A 20,024-nucleotide genomic window follows, 5' to 3' on the forward strand; every position below is an offset into this window, starting at 1 on the left:
GTGTGCTAACTTTTGTGGACTGCGCTCTTAGGAGCTTTTCTGTCCATTCACTGCATGGAGAGTTTAGGTGCCTAACATGGATTGTAGATCACAGTCTTGTTCTTGTGAGTTTCTAAAAAGTAGGTACTGTGATGCCACAGCCAAGTCCCTTCATAGATCCAACGAGGGTCTTTAAAAGGGCTGGTTTTAGCATACTTATTTTTCTTCCATGTCCACCTTAGTTTACCATATCACTGAAATATTTAATTAGGGGTAAGATTTCTAAAGGCACAAATGACAGCTAGTAGCCCATCATTTTTCAATAGAAGCGATGTATATAGCTTTCCTTTATGGGTTTGGAAATCACCTTTCTCTGAATTTCGCTGAGTCTTTTTGTACTGGAAACTGATATGCTGTTGCATTGTATTAAAGAGAATCATGCCAAATAGCATTACATGCCTCGTAACTGTTAAAGAGCTGTTGTGTTCCATCCCAAAAGTGGTGGTGGAAATGTCAGATGACACAGACAATCTCTCACATATGTTGTGATGATATGAATATATTAAATTGTAGGAGTGTGTGCTAACTGGTGGACTCCTGTGGCAAACTGTGGAGTCACTGGTTTGGTTAGGTTTAATCACACAACTTTCTCTTTGCTCTGCCCTCTGATTTGTTTTTGGTGGGACTACTTCCCGGCTGCCAGGCCAAGGCCAGGCTAGCCCCAGCTCTCCTCCCCCCAGGCCGCCAGGGGAGACCAGGCTGTGCCAGCCCTGGCTCTTCCCCAACCCTGGCTGCCAGGCTGAGGCCACACCAGACCCAGCTCCCCCTACCCGGGCTGAGGCCTCACCAACCCAGCTTCTGCCCCCTGGCCTCAGGCAGAGGATGAAGGCAGGTGGCAGGAAGCAGAGTGGTGTGATGACGTCACTGTCATCCCTCAGGAAAAAACTGTCATATATAGAGAGACGATTGTGTATGGGGAGCAGGAGTGAAATAACTGCAGTGTTACAGAGGGGCATTTTTGTATTTGGTGCTGTGGGGAAAGCTTGCAGAGTTTCTCTCCACATTATTCCTGGCTCATGTCAATATTATTAATCCTTAACTTTCATCCACACCAAATGTGTTTGGTGTCAGTCAGTAGAGGCAAAAGCCTAGCACAGTCTCATCCTAAAAGCACTGGGCTCTATCCTGGCTGATAGCTGCAGGACAAAAGGGAAGAGAAAAAACCCTAAGTCTCACAAATATTCCTTCCTCCTCCTCCCAGCAGGATAGCATTGACAACTAGGAATGAGGATGTCTACCCTGCATCATTTGAATTGCCTCAATTGTGGTTTAGATACTCTACACGGTTAATAACATACAACAAAATATTAGTTCACATTGTGTAAGGACAGCTGGAAGAACATGAGCTCTCAGCTCTATCCAGCACCCTTACCTCGAAATAAGCTACGCAATTTGCACAGCTTATTTTGAGGTAATTTTGAAATAAAGTACTATGCCAAGATATTCCTTAACCCTTGTTCAATGAAGTTTTCAGGGATGTCAGAATAGTGAGATATAATGGGCTTGCTCTTAAGATGTGGAATAGCTATTTTGGGATACCAGAGGTATCCTGAAATAGTTCCATGGTGTAGATGTAGCCACACATACTGCTGTAGCCTCACCAACCTATTCTTTTTAAAATGGCCTTGATTACAATTGCACATATAGTACTGAAAGGACGTGTCCTTGATTAGTCCCCCTGCAAAGTCCAGAAAGGAGATAATATTGTGACACTAGCATGTATCCTTGCTCAGAATGCTGTAACCGATTAAATATATTTATGGCAATTTTTAAAATTTCCATCACAGTAAAGAGAAACTGCTATTCAATCCAGTGAAATGTTTTCTCCAAGTCAAAAGATGCTATTACTACAGGACTGGCATCATTTTTCATCTTAAAGAGGATATTAAATAAGCACAGCAAATTCGTGCAGGTGAGCCTACCATACTAAACATAAAATAAAACCACACGTTCAGGATGAATTATTTTACTGCTTGTGCTTTGAGTCAATTGGCCAATAACGTTGGCAATTTGTTAATACCTACATTTAGGAACAAAATAGATCTATATGACCCACATTCCTATACACATTGGTCTAGAGCTACAATCAGCACTATGTGGTCTGGAAAGTATCGGTCGATCAGCACCTGGTTTGCATAATTTAGTGATACCAAGGCATGAAAATAGCAAACATTAGCTTGCAAAAAAGATGTTCCCTTTTTGAACTAGGAGGACTAGACTTGCCTAAAGGCTTGCAAGATTTATGAACAGCTCCATGGCAGTCGACTGGAACAGGGGAAGGCCAGCCCACATGTTTAAAAAAAATAGAGTAATCTGCTCTGTCTAAAATTACAAGTGGGTCCAAGACACATTTTTAATCCAAATCTGAATTTCCTTAAAGTCAGTAGGAGGGGTGGGAGCTCAGTATCTTTGAAAATTAAATCACTTGTATTTAGGTGCCTAAATATGGATTTAGGGACAGAAATTTAGGGACCCAGTTTTGACTATTTAATCTTCATCTTGTGGGTCTCTGCGCCCCTGGATTCCAAGCAAGGGTTGCAGAGCACCAAGTCATCTCCCATTAAACTATATTTTAAAGCTTGTCAATATGATATTCCTGCTGGTCCTTGAATTTCCTATCATGGTAATATCAGTGAGCTGTACACAGCGAACCGGGGCTTCTCTGAATGCAGACCTCTACTTTCTTATTAAGTCCCTATTAGCTAGTTTGAGATTTCAGCAGCCCTGGGCAGGCTTTAGGTCCCAGAGTTTTTCTTCTCTGCCTGTGTGAGTGAAAATGTGCAAGTCAGACTTTATACTTTTATAAATATCTTTTTCTGCCTCTTGGCCCTCTGTGATGATGTCTAAGACCTTGTTTATCACTGGCATACTTCTTAAAGTGCTTATCTTCATGCATTATATCCTCACTTGCTTCACATACTCTCTCTATCCTCTAACCCTTTCCTTTGCCAACCCAGCCTAAAATGTGAGAAGCTACAAATGGGGGTATTCTTCCTTCTTCACCCTGGCTGTGGTGATAGAATTTCTGCCTGTTTCTACACTTCCTATTAATCCAGGAGCCTTGTAAGCTCACTCACACGTGCACACAGAGTGTTACATGCACTGATATCCCTTAACAGAGTGCTCAGGAAGGATCTATCTGCAGGGTCAGAAATAAGGCAGTGGTCCTACTTAGCCTTCTGAGCAATTGCAGGGAATGGGCAATAACAAAGGGAAATGAAACAGCCTTCCAAATCAGTGAAGGCTTAAGAACCATGGCCTAGAACTAGACAACTTCATAGCTGGAAGGGTAGGAGAGGGTAATTCTATGCTGACTCTCTCATAGCTGGTGGATTGTAACACAGGAAGCCAATTGTTTCAAATTGCACAATGTGTTACCGGGGATCAGTACAGGCAACTGCTGTAACCAAACTATAAGGGAATGGTGCCCTGCACTGGCCCTTTAAAAGCAAAACCTGAGCAAGGGCTGAGAGCGAAGTACCAGCTGAGGCTGTTATTTTGCCAATTTGCGCCCAGCAGGGGGAAGGGAGGAGGAAGTGGGAGCTGTATAAAGAAGAGCTCCTGGAGGGAGAGAGGACTCACTCTTGCTCTGGCTGAAGAGCAAGAGGGACTTGGCTGCCTGGGAAGCAGGAGGCTTCCTGGAAGTAAAGCAGTGCTGGAAAAGGAAAGCAGAGTTGGGAGCGCTGGCCTGACCTCATTCCCAGGCTGCAGTGCCTGAGACAAGGCTTGAGAGTATGAAGGCTGTAGGGGGGCAGCTAGGGTAGGAAAAGGCAGCAGGTCCACACCCCCTTGCCATTGATGAGTGGCCATTTCAGACTGCAGTTTGCCCCTGAGGCAGGGGCTAGATAAAGGCTGCCAGTACATCACTGAGGCAACTGGATATTCCCTGGGAGGGGAGACCCTGGAGTGCAGAGACTGACAAACACCTCCCTGGAAGGGGGTCAAGAGACACTGGAGTGGGCACTGACAGAGAGCAGTGTCCTGAAGAGGACACCGCAGTCCAGAAATGACCCAGGTCTGGAGTGGAGAGTGAAATGAGGACCCGGGAAGACACCAATGAGAGGGAGGTGACCAGCAAACAGACAAAAGCTAATTCCCAGCAGCACTGGCTGGAGGTGCCTTGGTGGTCAGACTGTCTGTCAGATAGGTAACAGTTGAGGTTGTGCACGCTTGCTTCCCACTCAGTACTAAGAAAAGAGACGTCTATGAGAAAAATGAACCTGAAGTGATAGATGTGTGGTGATGGGGGATTGAGGAGACAGTAGAGATGGCAAAAAAGTAGGTGATTCTGGTGACTGCTGACAAACTTTCCCACTAATTGGCTCTGTCTTGTGTGTTTGGTAGGGATGGAGATGAGGGCCACAGATATTTTCTTCCGGTGGTCTCTGGACTTCACATGCACTTGGGTGTCATCAGTTGAAGTTGATGGTAAGTCTGTAGAGGCTGGGCAATTTTGAGACTAATTGTACCTGAAAACATGCAGCTATTACAAAATATTTCCCTGAAGCTTACTGGGATATCTAATGCAGCCCTAGTTGTAAGAGGTAATGATGTTTCATTGCCCATCCATTGGAGCTCTTATTTAACTTGAGAGGTTTCCTACTTCTATTCTATCTGGCTGAAAAGAGAGGTGTAGTCTGTACTTCCTCTAAAAGTAAGTTGGGACCTATTTCCAAGAAAGACCCCTTGTTTTGGGTTCTCAATTTTAGTCTCTGAGAGCTTTATTGTCAGAGCTGTTGATGGTCATAGCTCTGAGAGATTTCAGTTAGGGTACATCTACTCTGCAACACTATTTTGAAACAACTAGCGCTATTCTGAAATAACTTAGTCCATGTCTAGACAGCAGGCAGTTATTTTGAAATAGTGTCAAAATTCTGTCAAGCTGTAGGACTTCTTACTTTGACTCCTGTAAACATCATTGTATGAGAAATAAGGGAAGCCAGAAGAAGAGTGCTCTATTTCAAAATAAGTCCTGTGTAGACGCTCCCTATTCCGAAATAAGCTATTTTGAAAAACTACGTAAATGACATAGCTCAATTTGCATAGTTTATTTTGAGTTAAGCCCTGGAGTGTAGACACACCTTAGTTGTGAGTAAGTAGCACTCTGAGAATGTGGGCCTTACCTTCTCTGCCCGTTTCTTCTCTGTAAAACTGGGTTATGAACACTCAAGGTCTCAGGGAGGGTGCTGTAAGGATTAATTAATGTTTAGACAGTACTTTGAAGATTTACAAGTATTTAAAATAAAATTATTTAAGAATGTTAAGGCAAGTTAGAAAATGTAGCAGTGTCTTTGATTAAGTCAGGTTGACTAAGCTACACAAACCAGAGTGGCAGCTGGTACCATCTTCTTGCTTAAGGAGAAAGCACCCTCCCACCAGCAGGATAGCAATTTATTGATGTCATCAATATGAAATCCAAACACTGAGGCTGATCAAACACTGAGAGCATGTCTACACTGGGGAGTTATTTTGAAATAACAAGGTGAGTGTCCACACTACCCAGCCTGTTATTTCGAAATAATAACCCCTGATTGTGAAGAGGAATAAGCTTATTTTGAAATAGTTATTTCAGGAGTTATTATTTCAAAATAACTTATTTTGAAATATCTTGGTAGTGTAAACATAGCCTGAGTTTCTCAGAAGTCATTATACTAATGCTTCATGATAAGGTTAAAGGCTGGTTTAAATGCTGGAATCCTCACTTGTCTGGCCAGCCCTCATTCCTTTCCCAGTGTTTGTAAGTCCTTGAAGTATTTGCTTCTAGATCTAGACCTTCATCCCACCAGCAATTTTGCCAACCAGTCAGTCAGTCATACTCCAAGCTCGGTGCTCTCTCAAACTGATGTCAGCAGGCCTCAGAGGAATAGCTCTTGTTTACCAGCAGACAGCAACTGAAACCAACCAAAATCCAGCATATGCATATGAAGGATGGTCCAGTGTGATTTGGAGTTGTGATGGAAATGAATCAGTGAGAGATTCAGCAAAGGAAACTTATAAAATGAACATGTTGTGCTGCTCTAGCATCATTTCTCCCTCATCTGAATGTCTGATTTAAATCATGAATGGTGTTGGACCCCACTCATTTAAACATATATTGTCCTACTTCAAGTACTTATCAGAAAAAAAATTGAACATGCTCCACAGAATGTTTTTGTGACTACTGTTTAATAAGGCATGTATTATAACACAAATGGAAAATATTCTAGAGAAAACAAAGACTTTCAAACTAGCCCTTCTCAACTGAAACAAACAACCATAAGCAAAGAGGACAAAATAAAACAATTACATAAACATGACCACTTGATTATAATACTTGAGACTGAGGAGAGATTATGATTCTCCAAGCAAAGGGACAAAGAGAATTCACAAAGGAGACTATCAGAAGGAAATGCAAATTCTGTAGCAAAATTAGTGTTGGTACATTCCAGGCATATGCTTCTGTTGTACTGTGTGTAGAATTGATACATAAAGGTCAGCTTGAATAAACTGTTTAACAGTGACCAGGAAAAAAACTGGTGTTTTGAAAGGGTCCCCATAGCTGAATGAAAAGTCTGGCTGGGAGGAAGAAGGGGTGAGGGCAGACATTGCAAATGTGATAGCTGCAGTCCAAAGAAAGATAGTGCAGTTGCTAAAAGGGAAGTGCCAGATATAGCTGGGTTGGATTTGTTCCTTTTTTCCTGAAAAGTATGAGAGAAAAGGGGGATTTAGCCAACCAGTATAGAGAGTTGATCTATCATAGTATTACAAGGTGCCCCTATGTGCCCAGTGATATCCACCCCAAGTCATGCAAGGAAGGTGATCTAATTGCATATCGATTTGAAAGTGATGAATACCAATAATCTGGCTGAAATGTTTCAACAGGGCCGCCCAAGGGGAGGCAAGTGGGGCAATTTGCCCCAGGCACCACAGGGGCCCCCACAAGAATCTCTGAAGTCTGAGATTTTTTTTATGGAAGGTGCCCCCAAAATTGCTTTTGCCCCAGCTGCCCTGAATCCTCTGGGTGGCCCTGTGTTTCAATAGGCTCATGGTAATTGACAAAAGAATTATATACACCAGAAAGAAGGTAATCCATCTACCTTAACAGCTGCTTTGAGGGCTTTGATTAGATTTGCATCACAAAGAAAAAACTTTTCTACCAGTGTGGGACCTAGTCCTGCACACCCTCACTCACCTTAGTAGTGTTAATGTTTTCATAGATCTGGTTAGGTGACTATGACATTAAGGTTTGCAGAATCAAGCCTGTAAGAAGGAAATAGGTAAGGTGTTTATGTGATTTTGTAACCCATTTAACATGACATTCTTAAGGCTACATTCTGTGGGTCAAATAAAAATATAAAAAATGACTCTCTTCTCTATCTCTTTGTACTATCAGACTACAGTGCTCATTTCCTGAATGTTTCCTAGGACAAAGCCATCCTGCTGATTGGTTATGGACTGTGGCACCAAACACTGTAGCTCTAACGAGCACTCCACATCAGTGCACAAAGAGCCCAATCCCAAAAAGGAGCTGGTCCCTGTTGTCTCCCCTGAACACTGGAGCTGAGCCCCTTGCAGAATCAAGCCAATAGCCCCAAGTTCAGCAGCATCCATTGGGATAACAGTATTTGGAGTGAGCTTGGGAAATACCATTTGAGATTTATGAACATATAGAGAAAACCGGTAAATAATTTCAGTTTAAACTCTATGAATTAAATGTATTGTCTATTTTGTAAAGCTGAAATATGAAACATTAAATTACAATTTAGCCTGCAGTCTGAGAAGTATGGTTTTTAACAGAGAAAAAAGTTAGGTCAGGTAATATCTTTTACTGGACTCATCTTGGTTGATGAAAATGACAAAGTTTCAAGATTACCCCGAGCTCCTTTTCAGGTCTGGCAAACAAACAAACACAGGACAGTCATAAGTGATAGTAAGGTTATCATCTACGAATAGGGAGGACAGCTTTGATCAATTCTCAGTTGAGCATTACTAACTGAGTCAAAACACAAGAAAGAAATTCAAAATTCAAGGACTTCTGTCAGTTCACTGACATGTCCCTGTTTCAGTTTCATAGTAACAAATCCACTTGTCATAGTTGTTGTTCAGCCTGTCATGAGTAGTGCTGTTTGTATTTTTGTAAGTAACAGCAGGAGGGTTCCCAGATGACTGTCTAATAATACATGAAACACTGAAAGCCAGACCATAATGAGTACTTATCCATCAATCCTTTTGCACTCTTTATTAATGTTTGATTCCTGGATATTTGTTAGGTCATTTTATTTTTTTCCACTAGTAATTTTTTAAAAAGTTTAACATTTCCTCTCAGCTTAATGCTTTGACTTCATACTGGTTCAGAGAGTTCTCTGCACTGGTTCTAAGCAAAAGAAGATAAAATATATGCACATTAGATGTGGATGTTACAATTTACTGGAAGGATGCTGAAAATCTTATTGATATTGCAACTTCTGTATTAGATCAAAAAAGCACGCCCACAATATTTACTAAACATTTGTCCAACCACTTATAAAACTCTAGTAATTAAACTAATTCCCCCAATTACTTGACTCCATATGTTAAATTTTTGCTGCATATAAAAAATGATGTTTTTCTTCCTTTCCTTGTTGTTGTATCCGACAGTGACTGGAATAACTAGGCCTTAGACTAGAGTATCTATTCTCTTCCAAATCTGACATTGTATACTGTATCTTAGTGATTTCCCCTCTTAATTTCCTCATATCTAAAAAAAATAAGACTATCAACCGCTAACAAGTTACATGTAAAAGCTATGCCATGTTCCTGTATCATTCTGTTCATTCTGTATTGAGCCTTCACTATATCTACATTTCAATTTTTTTTCCAAAGGTGATCAGAACTAAGCACAGTATTTCATATATGGCCTTATGGTACTGCTAAGTACCTTCTGCAGTGCTAGAACAGTTGCTTCTGAAATATCCATTACCTTTATTTATACTTCGCAGATTGGGGAGAGAACCAAGAAATAGATATGAATAAAACAGCAGACTCAGCAGACCTTACCTCAGTATTTTCCTGTGTTTTCATATGCACTTCCATTTCCATGCAATATTTTATTTTTGTATGCATCTATCACTGTTTGCTTCTGTCAGAAGTTCAAAGACAGCCTGATTTTATAAGAGGGAGATAGTATTGACTGATTCATAATATTGTTTCTACTTTTTTTTTAACCAATCCTTGATGTACATCTCCAATTTTTAAAAGCATTTCATGACCCACTGGGCAGTTTGAAAGATCTATAGAATGAACTCATTATCATGTTGGCTGTGGAGTGTTTTTCATTGGTTATGTTTGCAATGCAAAAATTAGTTTCAGCGGGATCTTTTCTGTTAGGAAAACTGTTAAAAAACTAATATATACATACATAATAAAACTTATGGGGAGGTGATATCAGTTTGATGGATTACATTTATCAATCAGCTTTGACTATGCCTCTGCTCATTAATCCACTTTTCCCAGCATCTTCCAACACTCAGAATGCCTTCATGCAGCCATAATCAACTCATCAGAAAAATATTTTCTTCTCCCCCCCTGAAATGTTGAATTCCCAATCATTTCCACCTTAGGTCCACGGTAGGCGGTATTCTGTCCTTCACGAGTGACAAGCTCATTAAAGCATGATCTCTCAAGAGCCTGTAGAACTGAGAGTTTTATACTCTTGGGGTGAAATCCTGCTCTTAATGAAATGCATGGAAGTTTTACCATTGGCTGACTTCAATGGGGACATGAGTCTATACCTGCAGAGGGGGAAATCCCAGCTTTCATAGAGCCACATAATTTGCTTCTAGCTGTGGAAGTTCTCAAAACTTTAAAGAAAACATAATTGTAGTTAATTTTAAAGGGCATTTTGCATGTCGAACAAAATTTTTATCTCTAATTCTCAGCACCACATGTGACCTTTGTAATTAAGGCATCTGGCTTTAGAGGCATAAAGATACAAAACTAGTCCCAATAGTCAATTGTACCTAAAGAATTGTTGTGGTGCTTTTTTCTATAGAATAAATGGCACTTACAGAATGCATAATGGTGTAGTATAAAGGTGTTTTTCAACATGCATTTTGGATGATCTGTAGAACTCACCCATAGCTTTCCCACTGATGATGTATTCTCTCCCTCACTTTTCTTCCCGCACTCTCCTTTGCGCATGATTCTAGACAAACAAGAATTTAATTTTCTTACTGCCCCTTAAGCTGAGTGCACAGCAACCAGAATTACGACTTCATCATAATACTCACTCTTTCACAGCAAAAGAACTGCATTGCCATCAAAAGAACATCATGGAGAGTCACAAAATAATTAAAGATTTAAGGCTTCGTTCTGGCTTTGATGAGACTGAGGCATGAAGGAGCAGCTGGAGCAGCTGTGTGGCGATGGCTTAGAGGCAGTCTCCTTACAGAGGGCAGACACAGACGTAATGCCTCCAGGGTATTGTGGGAAGGAAGGAGGAGCTGCATGATCAGAAGTGGCATTTGCCATACCTATGTTAGCTGCTTTTGCTAGTGGTGGCTTCCAGATATGGCAGCGGGTACACCGGCAATGTCATGGCCTCAATCCATGAGACATCTTTTTGGGCAACAGCAGCAATGCTAAGCATTGTCATACCCCCAACATAATCTTAGGGTGTCTAAACAATAATATTTGGGATGCCTTGGTTCCTACTGGGTGCTTTTGAGGGAAAAAGGAGCAGAGATTCTTCTTGGACAGTACTCATGTGAGGACAGCCACCACATGGCATGTGCTGTGTAACAAATGTATAAGCAATAATTAAAACATTCATCTAGAAAGTAAAGGGTACAATATGAGCAAGGGTGGGGCTTTTTCAAGCTGTCAGTGAGAGATCTCTGGTATTTGCAAGTGTTACTGGTTTTGAGAAGATTGTTTGGCAGTGTCACTGCAACCTACATGTGTTTCTAGTCAGTTTACATTTGCCATTTTCCTCTTCTGCCTTTCTTGCAACCACTGCTTGTTGTGTGGGGAGAGCACCACCCTCTTCTGTTTCAGTCTTCCTTTACCCCTTGAACCCACAAGGGTCATATACATATAAAAATAGAAACTCATAGAAAGATGTGCAGAGTGATGACAAGTGGTAAATGTGACTCTGATCTGGTGCTTCAGACTAACTATTACTGACCTAGACCATGGTGAAACATGTCCTCCAAAAGCAGCAAGCAAAAGTCTTGATTGATAAAACAGAACTCTTGCTGTAAACAGGGTACTGTGGCAGAATTCAGAATAATCAGAAATCCATTTCAGTATCCCTTTTCATTTTAAAAAAGAAATTATGACTATATGATTCACTTTATATTGAATCAGGCTAGTCAGATTCACTTTAAAATATGCTTTATTCCAAGTTAATTAAGTGTTTATGAACTCAGCCCACATTCTTCTTCTTCTTGATAGTCTAATTATTAAATTTAATGTATATGTTCATGTAGCTATATATCTATGCATTAATGTAGACACAAATACATTCTCTTAAATATAAAACCCCACAAAATAAAAACGAGTAATTTATGGGAACTTAAAATTAAATTATCTGGGCAGGTTTCCAGTTGATTTATAGTGATCCCTGGACAGACCATGCTTACACATAATAACTACTAGAGAATTTACTTTACACTACAGCATTTGTGTTGCTGGCCATTTGACTGCCAAGATTAGTGTTTATGATCAGGATGGCAATCTAATTAAATATATCTAAGATTCAAAGAACATTGGACAACATTCAAGGCCAACTCAGCATTAAATTAGAAAATTTAACCTGGCTATTCTATCAATATATCCAGCTACCAGATCAACTACTACCCAAAACTATGTCTAATGAGTTTGGTGGGAATACTGTATCACAGATGTCTAAGGTAGTCATGAGCCTAAAGCATCATAAATAAGATGCTTCAGCTGGGCATAGCAAAATATATTAGAGCAGCTTTGTCAGTTTCTAGCAACCTGCTTGCCGATAGTTGAGAAACAGCACTGTAAAATGTATGAGCTGCCTTTTGTAGTTTTTTTGCAGGAAGCCTTGGAAAGCAGCAGATAATTTGCTTTCAATGATTCATCAAGTTGGCCCTTTGTTTCACTAATTTGAGTGTCAAGTGCAACCACATAATAAAGAATTACCAAGACTGATAAGATTATTCCTATACTCCTGTCTTAACAACTGGTACTATTCTAACCTACACCACAGATGGAATAAATAGCAAATATATTTGCAATGCCAGCAATCTTCTTTGAAATGACAAAGCATGTTTACTGCCATCTCCACTGATGCAGCACACATTTTTATTTCTGCTAATAATTTCTACTTTCTTAAAAAGCACTAAATGCTGAATGCTGTGCCATCGCTAGAGATGACATTTGTTCCACTGTTAGTCTACCAATGAATTAGTAAAGATGAAAAATGGATTTTAGTGACAATTCCAGCCTTGAGAAAGATATTATTGTGAACATGGTTGAGTTAGCCTGCTGATCATTTTCTCCTTAATGTAGTCTTTAATGTTATATTGCTGTAGGTTAGATGTGAAGCCATATATTAGAACTATTATTTTGATGAATAATTTCAAGAGAATATGTTCATAATTAAGATATAATTTTTTCAAAATGCTATACTGTCATTTTAATAACTTCATAAGAAACCGACCTGAAAATGGGTTGTTTTGAAGAGGCACATATATAACTATAGAATTCCTAGAGTAAGAAATTTATGTAATTTAAATTGCTTTATTAAAGTTTTCACAATTAAACTATGCATCACTGATACAGAAAAATCAAAGATGTAAACAGTAAAGGACTCCAGAGAACGCATATAAAATGAATTTTATCTCTAGCAATCAGAAAGATGGCATTAGAGAGTACAAGATACTACAGGTTCACTTTCTTTGAGAAATGTATGTATATAAATGTTTTAAAACTTATTATGAAGAATTGTTATGTAATAAGAATTGCATGCCAAGCAGGAGACTCTAAAACTGTAGTTAATACTGTTCTGGAAATGGAGGGTGTTAAAATATTTACAAAGAAAAAAATGAAAATAATTTAGATGAAAAATTGTTGCCTCAAAACCACAGGGCTCAGAAAACTCAGTTAATGCTTAGAGAGTGATGAATTTTTCCTCTAGGCAAAATGGAAATAACTTACGTTGGAGATTGTGTCCTTGTGTTCTAAGCAGGATTTTTAAAAAAGGCAAAGCAAGTGGCCTGCATGGATTTAATGGTATTGTGTTATAATTTAGGTTGATCAGAATCCTGCCCACTGATTAAATATGACATTGTGCAGATGACTGTAATACTGTAGAGTGTGTTTCACTGCAGAAGAGGGGAAAGGGGCTCCTGTGTGGAGATGAGATTTCTGTCCGAGAAATCATTACAACCTCTAACTTATGTCTTCCTTTAACTTCTACATTATCCTGAAACTGCCTCTGTGCTGGAGGCGAGGAAGGAACCGGGGGAGTTTAGGACCCAGCAGACAGTGGCAGGCAGCAGTTGTGTAGATCACTGAGAGAGACTCAGAGGGTCCAGTCCAGTTTTAATGCTGTCTCTAATCTCTGCAACAGCAGTGCTTTCCCTAACAGCCCCAGCTCGGGCGTCTCTCTCGCTCTCTCCGGCCTGAGCCCCGGCAAAAACCATGTTCTTGGCTTCCTCACAATGGAAACCCTAGAGGGGAAAGTGGCCCCAGATGCGCAAGCCTGAGGATTCTTTACAAAGAGGTGCCCACAATGAAGACCCTGGCGGTAAGTCAGTGGTTGGACCTAATGATCCTAGGTCACTCGGGGACCAAACGAAAGCAGCCCTGCTGGGGGAGAAGACGAGGGCAGTGGAGCGGGCTGGCCAGGGCATCAGACATACGCTCCAGCCTTTCCAGGACTGGCACCTTCTCTTTTGTTACATTTTACTAAGGGGAACAAACCCGAGGAGGGGGAGGGGGAGGAGAACTTTCCACCTGCTTTTCTCCTATTCGCGTGCGGTGTTGTTCCGTAGAGCGTGGAGCAAACAGATCGGCTTAAAGGATGAGCGTGGCTGTAACTTGGCTAGTGCAACAATTCCTAACAGTCATTAAAATGCAGGGATGGAGCGGCTGGAGGGGAATGGAGGCACGGGGAAGGGAGCGGAGGGGAACGCATGGGAACGGGAAGGAGAGGGGGGCAGGGGCGGAAGGAAAAGAGGCAGAAAGCGGTGGGAGGTGACGGGAGGGAGGTAGCGAAATGGGGGAGGGGGGGTTTCAGTGGAGTTCTCGAGCCGCACTTTTACCTGGTCCTCACCGGTGTCAAACTTGCAAGCGCTGCAAAGGGAAAGGCGCCGCGGGTGTTTCCCAAATAGCTACTTAACCCGAGCAGCTACCCCCTGCTGCCGCCCCCTTGGAAAGACACTGCCCCAAAAGTGACCCGCACTGGACGCCACCTGCAGTGTGAGGAGAGAGGCCCACAGGGCGCTGCATGGACGGATCAGTGCAAGGGAAGGAGGGCGGGGAGGGAGTGCAGAGAGACCCAGACTTCACCCCGTCTGCCCCGCTTAGGATGTGACCCCTCCCCCTCCGCTCGCCTCCTTCCAGGATTCCCATTCTTCTCCCGCCCGGGTCGGGGTTTGCGCTGTGCGGGGGGGTGTGCCCGGGGCTGTTTGCAGGGGGGCTCAGTGTCTCTTTGTCCCTTCGCAGCGCCATGGGCTGGCGGTGTGTTTAGTGCTCACCACCATGTGCACCAGCTTGTTGCTCATGTACGGCAGCATCGGCGGCGGGGGCCAGAAGGAGCCGAACCAGCAGCAGCAGGTGGCGGTGGCGGCCAGTGGGAAGCCGGAGAGCAAGCAGCAAGGCGGCAGCCAGCAGCGCCCGAGGCTCCCTGTGGGGGCGGGGCTCCTAGAGGGCTACATCAGTGTCGTGGACCACAAGGTGAGGAGATGGGCACAGGGGCAGCAGGGAGAAGTGGGCCAGGTCTGGCCACCAGCCGGGGCTGGAGGGAGGGAGCACCCCATATAGGTCCAGTGCCCTTTGGGGATCTCTGTGGTTCCTCCCAGCTCTCAAATACCCAGCGGAAGCTCTTATGGGTCCTTAATGATTGGATCAGACATGTAAATGGGCCATGGATTTGGCACCATGCCCTCTGTAGGGGTGGGACTGAAGCTGTGGTCCTCCCTGTCCTTGGCTAGTTGTGACTCCTGTACCACTTAGCCTGGTGTGACTCTGTGACTCTCCTGCCTTTTGCTTTCTGGGAGGCGGGCTGTGACTCATGATGGTGGAGATGTCACTTTTTGTTCTGTGGGGGCTATAACTGGAATCTTGAGTCCTTCGTTTGTGGTGGTACACCAATGTTCATGGCTTCTGGGACTGGTGCCTGTCACCTTATTTTACTCTGCTCTATTCAGGTTCACCTACTGCACTCATTAGTATCTGAATACCTTCCAGTAGTGCAGAAAGCAGTATGTCTACACATCTCTTATGGACTTGTTCTCTCCTCCACTGCCCAAGAATTGTTTTAGTCTGGATTTTTTAAAGTGTATACACACATGTTGCTATATGTTTATGTAGAGAGTGCAAGGTCAGAGAAACAGTCCTTTTCTTAGAGTGGAAGATAGTACAGTTTGTGAGACTCTTTGGTTCCTGTAAAAGTTCATGTCACAGCCTTGGTCGGCCCCCTTGAGCTTCACCTTTGTTGTAGAAAGGTCCATTGTGCCAGAGGAGTGAAGTTGTCAACCGCAGCCTTCCTCTTGGCAGCATATTGACTATGGTGCATCTCTCTGATCATGTATATTGATGCCTATTGATCCAGGTGAGCAAATTCTGGTGCCTTTTGTTCTAGGTAAACTGTGGTATCCTTTCCTTCAGGCAGTGCCAATTGTGGTGCTCAAAACCACAGAATGGGCTGACAGGCAACCCTTGCTTCTGGATGTCAGACTTCCATATCCTTTACTTAAAGGTGAACAGACTCTGGTTTCACAAGTGGTGCCCCTCACATAGGACACACCTTATTGCCCATTGTTTCTGGAAGGGGAATTCTGGAGCCCTTCTTTGAGTGCAGGGGGGTGGATAACTACTGGAATCAGAGTCCTCTTTATTGTATCTAGATTCTGGAGAAGAAATATACAAAAGAAATATATTGGCACATATAAAGGTTGCATTTTGTGGTTGTAGTGGCATTTCCCTTCAGGGATAAAATTTAACAATTATTCACAGTACTGAAATGTCACAGGATACAGTATGTGTGACTACTGACAATAGTGGTCCAGTACTAGTTTACTACTGAAGTAAATCACTTTATGTCTGAGGAGAAAATTTGCCTGAAAAGCAAGACATTGAGCATTGTTGAACAGTCTCATGCAGGGAATGTCCATACTTCAGCTGAAGGTATGGCTGCAAGCAGTTTAGTTAGGCATACCTGTACTAGTTTCAAGCTAACTAACACAGCTGAAAATATCAGTGAAGATGTGGTGGCTGAAACTTCAACATGGGATGTGAAGCTTGCCTGGAACCCTAGGTATATACATACTTATATATTGCTTGCCCCTGTTGTTACAAGGTTAAAGTTAGCCTATCTGAGCTTCACTCACATCTCCAATTGCAGCACAAACATGCCCTAAATATAAGTTATCACCTACTGTGGTCAGATTACCTACTGTATTCTTCTTTCATTTTATATACGGTCACGCATGATGGCCACTCAGCTTCTGAGGATATGGCTAACATCTAAATTCCTATTCACCATTGAAGACTGCTTTGCATGAGCCTTTCAGCACCCAGTGTAATTTGTACCTTTTTTTGTCTATTAGTCTTTGTATTTGTGCATTTCACTTTGATTCCTTCAGCTTACATCATAGCCAATGTTCTCAATGCTGCATATTAGAAACTGTAAAATATATTTTGTTGAACTGAACTCTTTAAAATAGTGAAAAAGTCTGGATGGCTATGGTGCTGGTTTGCAACATTTCACTTTTAGCATCTCACACCACCAGGGGTTGAAAATCATTGCCACCAGATAACAGAAAAGAGCAGGACATCTCCTTTTAGTTCCTAGTGGCCAGGTGTTTTACATGATAAAAACTATCAGAAGAGGCACAGAGGCACAAAATCTCTATTTGTTGATAGCTGCTGCTGAAAGGTCAAAGACTGAAGGAAATATTGGCCATGTTGCTGTTCCTAGAAGCTGTTACTTCTTAGCAAGATGAGGGCACATTAGCAGGCCAGCCTGGAGAATCTTTCCCTGCTTCTGTCTGTGCTGTACTTATTCCATGACAAAAGAGTGGACAGTAATCTCACAGACTATCAAAGCAGTACCTTTCATGACTTCTATAGTTGATAGGGATTTTGACATTGTCTTCCATAAAAGCTAGATCAGACTGTGTCTGTCTTGTCATCAGGCAGGGGAATGTTACTTTTTGTTAATTTAACAATAAATGGTGGCACTAATATTTTACCAACAGTTGCTGCATGTAAGTAGAAGAGAATTTATGAAAACAGAAAGGCTATCAGTATTCTAAATTTTTCAAGAAATAAGTATTTAACCATCTGCTAATTTTGAAGTGAACATGACAACATGACTCTGGGTAGCTGGAAGGCTTTTTACCCAGTATTGGCTCAGTGATGCATATTACCCATAACGTGAGAGTTCTACCTCACATGTAATTGAAAACCACTAAGGATTTTGCATTTACTCCTCTCCCCCCTGCCCTCCCCCCCCCAAAAAAAGTACCATAACAAGACCAATCTTGCAATCAAAATCTATGAGTTCTTAGTCCTTTGTTGAAGCACTGGAGAAGTTGATGACTAAACTCTTAATTTATATGGATTACAATGATAGATTGATAGACAGATAGATAGATAATGTGTCTATTCCATTTCATTATATCACAAAATCTTACAGCATTTTGGAACAGAGTAGTTTGTTGCTTCGGAGAAGGTCAAGGAGAGTTGCTGCTGGTGGTGGGGGGAGGGGTGTCAAGCTTTAAGCTGAGCTGTAGTGGAGACTTTAATGGCATGATGCTAGCAACATAAATGAAGTCTTCTACCCATAACAGTTTCACTGAGAAGTGGAGGCTTTATTATGCAATAAGCATCTTGATTGAGTCATTATGATGTAAGAGATCCACCAGGGGGAGACTTTATTTTGGAATAACCTTGCCAGGGGAGAGTTTGTTATGACATAAATGTCAGTAGTATGTAATTATGTATGACAGAATTTTTTGATTATTTTCATGGCACTGCCTTTGTGTTTTGAGACAGTGGCATGAGTCTGTACTTTTACAGGCACATTTAGTCACTAAACACTAATATAGTCATTAGATTAAAAAAGTAGAAAAAGTATTTGTTTTTATCTCACTTTGAGGGAGAAGAAAGAGTTCAGTTGGATATAGTGTTTGACTTTAACTAGACTTGGAAAAGGTTAAATTGGGTGAAAAAATATACACATAATAGAGCAATTTGTTTTACCAGGCTTACATTTGGAGCTGTTTGAAAGTGTTATAATTAATTGTATGCTGACTATCTTGTGTTTATTTTTGTTGCTTTTGTGCTACCAGCAGTGATCTCTATTTTTCTCATCTTAGCAAATCATAATACTGGTTCATTGCATTTTGATTATTTTAGTTTAAAGTTTTTAGCAGCTTCTGTGTGCAGTAAGTGATAACATTCAATTTGCATTACAGAGCATGCAACAGAGATAGAAGATGGTACCTTTTGCTGTATTCCAGATTGCAGGCATCTTTGCACACAGCCAGCAGTTCTGGTTTGGCACTGTTGCCATCTGTAATCTCTCAAAGTACTGTACGCATTACTGTTGCTGATTATGTATAAGTCAGCTCAGCATGTTATGCATCTACAGTTTTCACTTAAAAATACAGGGTCAGATTTCTGCTATCCTTATTGAGCTCACTTTCCATTAACTTTATTAGCATTTTTGCTTGAATATAGACAGCAGAATTTGGTAATAGAAAGTAAAAGATAGAAAGGGCTATACTACACAGGTTGCTGTGAAGTATAAGTCTTCATAAAATAAGAGTTATGTAATGTGGAATCCAGCTGATAAAGATGCTAACTATGGATAAGAAGTATAATTACAAAGGCCAGGAATTTAGTTAATTGATAAAATACATCAGTAAAACATTTTTGTCAAAGTAGAAACAGATACTCAAGACTTTTCACTTAGCTGAAGACATTTGGTTGCTGGTCTCTTATTTCATTATGCACTTAAGGTATGGAGTTATACGTAAACTCACCCCATGCAGCATGTAAAAGTTTGAACTCACACATGAATAATGGGATTCTGACAACATCCTTGGTTACTGTGACAACAGATATCAAAGGAAGATTATAAGTTCGAGTAAATTGTCATAGTTTCAGTGAAGTCAATGAAGGCTATGACAATGTACAGAAGCTGAGGATTTGTCCCCAAGTACTTTGGATTTTATCAGAACTCAGGAATGTGCGTGTGTTTTTTCTTTGTTGTTGTTGTTGCTGGATTTTGTATATTTTAAGAATTTTCATAACTAAAACTAGTTTTTATTAAACTCATCTCTTTGCACAGAATTAATCTTCGTGTTATCTGTTTTAATTTTTTTCTTTCAAATAAAACCAGCCAAAGGAAACTATTTTGGAATTTTTTTTTAAGTCCTACGTGTTGATTTCAGTACAGTTATGAAAAATAATGGGATAGGTGGTCAAACTGAGATAGTTAACACAGGTTAATTCAGCTGATAGTGGTTAATTTGCATAGTGCAATCCTTTTGGTTTTGAAAAGCTGTAAAGTATCTACTTTTTTTTCTCACAGTTTCAAAATGCCACATTTCATGTGACAGCCATTAAGTGTAACATAGTGCACTGATCCCTCCTTTACAACAGACAAAGATAGGTCTTTTTCTTTACAGACTTTGTAGAAAATAGCAGAAGTCATAGGACTCTAAAAGTGCAGGATCCATTTTGTGTCTGTGGTTTCTCCATTGATCCTGTTTATGACCTTTATTCAGACTTGTGAACAGTGAAGCTACTGTAAATATCTC

General features: G+C 41.1%; 1 protein-coding gene and 2 long non-coding RNA genes across 3 annotated transcripts in view; 2 read left to right on the forward strand and 1 right to left on the reverse strand.

Moving 5' to 3' along the window:
- Positions 1-3,642: 3,642 nt before the first annotated feature.
- On the forward strand, positions 3,643-5,941 carry LOC142830569 (uncharacterized). Its single transcript, XR_012905928.1, has 3 exons — positions 3,643-4,186; positions 4,384-4,467; positions 5,804-5,941. It is a non-coding gene; the product is annotated as an uncharacterized LOC142830569 (long non-coding RNA).
- A 641-nt stretch (positions 5,942-6,582) lies between these two features.
- On the reverse strand, positions 6,583-14,679 carry LOC102456940 (uncharacterized). Its single transcript, XR_331648.4, has 5 exons — positions 14,295-14,679; positions 10,132-10,201; positions 9,055-9,158; positions 7,211-8,392; positions 6,583-6,716 (listed from the first exon to the last, which is right to left on the reverse strand). It is a non-coding gene; the product is annotated as an uncharacterized LOC102456940 (long non-coding RNA).
- Positions 13,516-20,024, forward strand: part of ST6GALNAC5 (ST6 N-acetylgalactosaminide alpha-2,6-sialyltransferase 5) — a 125,902-nt gene continuing 119,393 nt past the window's right edge. Inside the window, exons 1-2 of the mRNA XM_075936290.1 lie at positions 13,516-13,777; positions 14,698-14,928. Of these exons, the coding sequence (XP_075792405.1) occupies positions 13,763-13,777; positions 14,698-14,928 (246 nt within the window). The 5' untranslated portion in view covers positions 13,516-13,762. The remainder of the gene's footprint in view (positions 13,778-14,697; positions 14,929-20,024) is intronic.

This window comes from Pelodiscus sinensis, chromosome 9 (assembly GCF_049634645.1).
Source record: "Pelodiscus sinensis isolate JC-2024 chromosome 9, ASM4963464v1, whole genome shotgun sequence".
Taxonomy (NCBI): Eukaryota; Metazoa; Chordata; order Testudines; family Trionychidae; genus Pelodiscus; species Pelodiscus sinensis.